We start from the raw sequence: 5,909 nt of genomic DNA, 5'->3' as shown, positions 1-5,909 counted from the left end.
ACGTGCAAACTCCACACAGTCAGTCGCCTGAGGCGGGAATTGAACCCGGGTCTCTGGCGCTGTGAGGCAACAGTGCTAACCACTGTGCCACCGTGCCACCCATTACAAAAATAATTTAGTACAAGCTATTGAACGTGTAAATCAAAAGTTTGCAAGAATGATACCAAAGCTGATGCGGGAATTGAACCCGGGTCTCTGGCGCTGTGAGGCAACAGTGCTAACCACTGTGCCACCGTGCCGCCCACTTACAAAAATAATTTAGTACAAGCCATTGAACGTGTAAATCAAAAGTTTGCAAGAATGATACCAAAGCTGATGCATTATACCAATTGGACAATGGTGAACAGCCTAGATCTCTTTTTATTTCCCATGAAAAGAAAAGGCAGGAGAGTTACCTAATAGGAACCTCTAACATTCTGAAAAGTATTGATAGCATAGACAGTGTGTTCCCATTTGTCAGGAAGAGCAAAACTGGAGATAATCAATATAAGGCAATTACCAGGAAATCAAAGAAGGAATTCAGAAGAAGCATCTTTTATCCTGAAAGATGTCAGGACTGAATTTTCCAATTCCAGGAATAGTTGAGGTGGATACTATAGATGTATTCAAAATGAAAATAGGTAAGTATAAGGAGGAGAAACAATTGGAGCAATAGCAAAACAAGATTGTGACAAAGTTTGAGATTAGGGATAGGCCTGGATTGAACATAATTGCCAGGATGGACATGTTGGCCCAAATGACCGTATTCTTTGCTATTCTGCATAATGTGTTTTGTTTAATTTCCTTTGTGTTTTCTGCTACTTGAATCCAGACATTATTGCTGTTGCTAGCAAACTGTGACTTCATGAATAATCTCAATGTGCCAGAACAACATTGGAATATTTTCCCTAATCACCGCGATGGTGGAGGTGATGGAAGCAAATGGAATTATGCTTTGCTGGTGCCTATGCTGGGACTGGCTGCCTTTCGTAAGTGGTGTGAATTTAGATTTATATGCTGTGATATGTTTGTGGAAACCTTTCATTTAGCATTGTAAAATGGAACTTCTGGAATTTATGAAAAGTATGTTTGGGAGCATAGTGAGCCTTTCAAACATTTTCCCTGATTTTTTTTTAAAACCAGGGGGCAACGTTTTCATGCAGAGGGTGGTACGTGTATGGAATGAGCTGCCAGAGGAAATGGTGGAGGCTGGCACAATTGCAACATTTAAGAGGCATTTGGATGGGTGTATGAATAGGAAGGGTTTGGAGGGATATGGGCCGGGTGCTGACTGGTAGGACTGGAGTGGATTGGGTTGGGATATCTGGTTGGCATGGACGGGTTGGACCGAAGGGTATGTTTCCATGCTGTACATCTCTATGACTCTAATCTCGCTCATCCCAATGATAGCCATAGAGTCATAGGATAGGAAGGAGACCAGAATTGCACACAATATTCCAAAAGTGGTCTAACCAATGTCCTGTACAGCCGCAACATGACCTCCCTACTTCTATACTCAATACTCTGACCAATAAAAGAAAGCATACGAAATGCCTTCTTCATTATCCTATCTACCTGCGACTCCACTTTCAAGGAGCTATGAACCTGCACTCCAAGGTCTCTTTGTTCAGCAACACTTCCTAGGACCTTAACATTAAGTGTATAAGGCCTGCTAAGATTTGCTTTCCCAAAATGCAACATCTCGCATTTATCTAAATTAAACTCCACCTGTCCTCCTCAGCCCATTGACCCATTTGGTCCAGATCCTGTTGTACTCTGAGGTAACCCTCTTCGTTGTGCACTACACCTTCAACTTTGATGTCATCTGCAAACTTACTAACTGTACCTCTTATGCTCATATCCAAATCATTTATGTAAATGATGAAAAGTAGTGGACCCACACCGATCCTCGTGGCACTCCACTGGTCCCAGGCTCCAGTCTGAAAAACAACCCTCCACCACCACCACCACCCTCTGACTTTTACTTTTGAGCCAGTTCTGTATCCAAATGGAGAGTTTTCCCTGTATTCCATGAGATCTAACCTTCCCCAGTCTCCCATGGGGAACCTTGTTGAACGCCTTACTGAAGTCCATATAGATTACATCTATCGCTCTGCCCTCCATTCTCTTTGTTACTTCTTCAAAAATCTCAATCAAGTTTGTGAGACATGATTTCTCACCCACAAAGCCATGTTGACTATCCCTAATCAGTCCATGCCTTTCCAAATACATGTACATCCTGTCCCTCAGGATTCCCTCCAACAACTTGCCCACCACTGACGTCAGGCTCATTGGTCTATAGTTTCCTGTTTTTTCTTACCATCCTTCTTAAACAGTGGCAGCACGTTAGCCAACCTCCATGCTTCCAGCAACATCACCTGTGACAATCGATGATACAAATATCTCAGCAAGAGGCCCAGCAATCACTTTCCTAGCTTCCCACAGAGTTCGAGGGTACACCTGATCAGATCCTGGGGATTTGTCCACATTTATGCATTTCAAGACATCCAGCACTTACTCCTCTGAAATATGGACATTTTTCAAGGTGTCACCATCTATATCTTCCATGTCCTTTTCCACAGTAAATACTGAGACATTCAGAAATGCAAATTAGGTTTTCATTCAGAAAATAATTTTGGGTTACAGTATGTGACATGATGTGGTAAATTTATCATGATTCTTGGTGTGGGAGGAAACCTGACGTTGTAAATTACTCGTTTAGTATCTCCCCCATCTCCTGCGGCTCCATACAAAGGCTGCCTTGCTGATCTTTGAGGGGCCCTATTCTGTCCCTAGTTACCCTTTTGTCCTTAATGTATTTGTAAAAGCCCTTTGATCTTACCATTATTTGATGCAAACGGCACAATATTAAAGTTATTTCTTGATGTCTGCTGTTTAAAAGAGAGAGAGATGTGTGGCCTGTGGTTGAAATTCTTCCCACAGTTTTTGAGGAAATAACAAATAGGAATTAAATTTAGTGGTCTCAATTTTATTTTATAAGGCTGGATCTGGTCCAGAGAATCCCAGAAGGAGATCAAGCAAGTAAGAGCAGAATGCAAGAATATAATAAACGCAACACAACAAGATCTGAAATTGAAGTATGAAGACACAATTGTTCAGAATCGACGCTTGCTTGCATATTGTGAGTTAGAACAGGAGAAGCTCAAAAGTAAAGTCCAAAGTTACCGTGAAGCCCTGTTGGCACAAAGCCGGCAGCTGGTTGAGGAACGCAAACAACTGGAAGAAGAACGTGTAAATTTAGAACAGAAAAAAAATTTCCTCCAATATTCTGGAGCAGCAGGAGCTTTGTATCATGACATGATGGAAAGGGAAGCAGTGTGGCAAAGCAAAGCAACAGCACTAATAAAAGAATTTGAAAATTCCCTGGTCCATAGACAAAGTCTATTCTGTAGCTACTTCAAACCTCGACAAGAAAGACTGGACTTAGAAAGGAAGATACTTAACCAAGCTGTTAGAAACCCAATTGCGAGAGAATTAGATATCGAAACTGGCTTGAACGATATATTTAAATATGAAACACACTGTGCAAATGTGCAAAACACGGACAAAAGACAGAACGGCAGGTTAATGTGGGTGTATCTAGCGTACTGGGAGCTACAAGCTAATCTGCAGAAATTCAAGAAAGTCGAAGCAACCTTATTGACAAAACAAGCTGACTAAAATGTTGATGATTTTTCTTAAAAAAAAAAGTCATTGTACCAGAAATTGCTGAAAGATATCCAATAACTGTCATTATTAGTCAACAAAATATCCTGAATTTAAATTAAGTAGTTATGCCATTAATTCTGATTCTCCACAAATTGCTAAGCATAGAACTAAAAAAAAGGCATATTATCATGAACTTATCTATAGACATTAATTATGTCATGAAATTGCTGGATTTGTGTTGTGAATGCAAATCAATCTCAAACGTTGCTAAAAGGAGACATTCAGAAATGCAAATTAGGTTTTCATTCAGAAAATAATTTTGGGTTACAGTATGTGACATGATGTGGTAAATTTATCATGATTATTGGTGTGGGAGGAAACCTGACGTTGGACCTTCTCTTCCCAAAGACCTCCACCACACTGGAATTTGCTCATGTTATACTGTGCATTTTGCCTAGCAATTCCTGTGTTCTTTTTGAAAGCAGTTCCCACATTCCTAGTCATGAATGATGTGGCTGCTTTGTCTATACTTTGTGGGTCAAAACATTTTGTACATTTTGCACGTGTACCCTTGCATTAACTTGTCAAGTGCCAATACAGCAATTATCAAACACAGTTGAGTTAAAATGTCATCTTTTGATTATTCTTTTACTTCACTTTTTCTTTATCTCTGTTAGTACAGTCTTCTCTCTGTATAGAATTTGTCTTGAATTCATCTTATTTCCTTCTCCATCGGCTACTGTGTATCTTTATTGTTTCCTTTTACAGCTAAAGGAGATAGATGATTGGATGTGATGTTTAAATAGAGTGATGTTTGACTTTGATGTTCGACTGGCCACTGCCAGTTTGCATTCCCTGCAATCTGTAATGCAAATATAGTGTCATCATAGGATGAGATATAACGACCAATATAAGCAGCTGCATATTCAGCTGGAGACTGTTGCAACATTCACTATCAAAGGAGAGAAGCAGGCGATTGAAGTAAAATCTATTGCACTTTCACTTAACTGTCAAATAGACTATTCAGCCTTTCACACCTGTTCTGTCATTCAGTGAGATAATGTCTGATCTGATTGTGGATTCAGCTTTGATGCTTCCCCTAATGCTCATCCTCCCCATAATCCTTGACTTTGCAGATCAAGAATCTGTTTAACTCAACTTTGAACATTTTAGATGACCCACCCTCTACATGAAGACAGATCTGTAAGTAAAGAAATTGGAGGATTATCCACCAATCTCCTTGAAACAGATGTTTGAAATTAACTTTGACTTTCTATTTTAGTATCATGACTTTTTTTGGTCACCCAACCAAAAACCTGGGAAGAATAATTGAGTACTGATAACTGAGATGGTAAGCACAATATAAAGATTGCCACTTTCTGATTGTTGTTTCTATCATCTTATTCAATAATGTTTGCTTTATGTAGATGTTTTTGGCAGAGTAATGTTGATTGATCTATTGCTCAGATTGCTCTGGGTTATTCACTGCTTCACAAATCAGGGACAGGGAGCAGGAACTGAGCAACGTCAGTTGTGTTTGGGATTCAAAAGATGGATGCATTTGTGTGCAGCTTTGTGGAAATGCCTCTGTTTCATAACTACTCTGGTGTGCTGATCTGAATAAAGAAATTGAGAACCATGGTTAAGGATTATGTGCATATTTGTGGAATTTGGATCATGTACAAGGGATTTCAAATGACCTGATATTGAATTTTGTGAGGTGTTGAAATCTTGAGTGTATTATGTGCGAAGAAATGGATAAAAATCTTGAAATCTGCTGAATTTCTTTTTTTAAACGGATTTCAGATAAGCATACGCTGTACTTGTTGAATATTTGTTGTTGTCTATCTTTTTGGAGAAGGTTTCTCCTGTTTATCTCCATGAAATTTCAATGCAGAAAGTAGTGAATAATGCCTAGACCTGATTAAAATTATCCTGTAAACAAATATCATCAATGTTATCTTTCTTGACCCTATCTGGTATATAAACTTTTCTTAGTAACCATATCAGACTCATGGTTTGTGTCCGGTTTTCATATCAAATTAGAGTCATAGATAGACAACAGACCCTTCTGTCCAACTCATCCATGCCAACCAGATATCCTCACCTAATCTAATCACATTTGCCAGTACCCAGCGCATATCCCTCCAAACTCTTTCCTATTCATATATCCATTCAGATGCCTTTTAAATGCTGTAATTGTACCAGCCTCCACCACTGGAGCTCATTCCATACACATATCACCCTTTGCGTGAAAAAGT

At 39.4% G+C, this 5,909-nt stretch overlaps 1 protein-coding gene across 2 annotated transcripts in view; it reads left to right on the top strand.

Moving 5' to 3' along the window:
• Nucleotides 1-5,594, top strand: part of LOC122549323 (coiled-coil domain-containing protein 127-like) — an 18,957-nt gene extending 13,363 nt beyond the window's left edge. For both annotated transcript variants that reach the window (XM_043688952.1, XM_043688953.1), the window contains exons 2-3: nucleotides 812-968; nucleotides 2,981-5,594. In XM_043688952.1, the coding sequence (XP_043544887.1) occupies nucleotides 845-968; nucleotides 2,981-3,660 (804 nt within the window). In that variant the 5' untranslated portion in view covers nucleotides 812-844 and the 3' untranslated portion in view covers nucleotides 3,661-5,594. The remainder of the gene's footprint in view (nucleotides 1-811; nucleotides 969-2,980) is intronic.
• The last annotated feature ends 315 nt before the right edge of the window (nucleotides 5,595-5,909 follow it).

This window comes from Chiloscyllium plagiosum, chromosome 4, assembly GCF_004010195.1.
Source record: "Chiloscyllium plagiosum isolate BGI_BamShark_2017 chromosome 4, ASM401019v2, whole genome shotgun sequence".
In the NCBI taxonomy this organism is placed as follows: domain Eukaryota; kingdom Metazoa; phylum Chordata; class Chondrichthyes; order Orectolobiformes; family Hemiscylliidae; genus Chiloscyllium; species Chiloscyllium plagiosum.
Note: the sequence above shows the minus strand (reverse complement) of the source record. Positions and strands in the feature narration are given on the sequence as shown.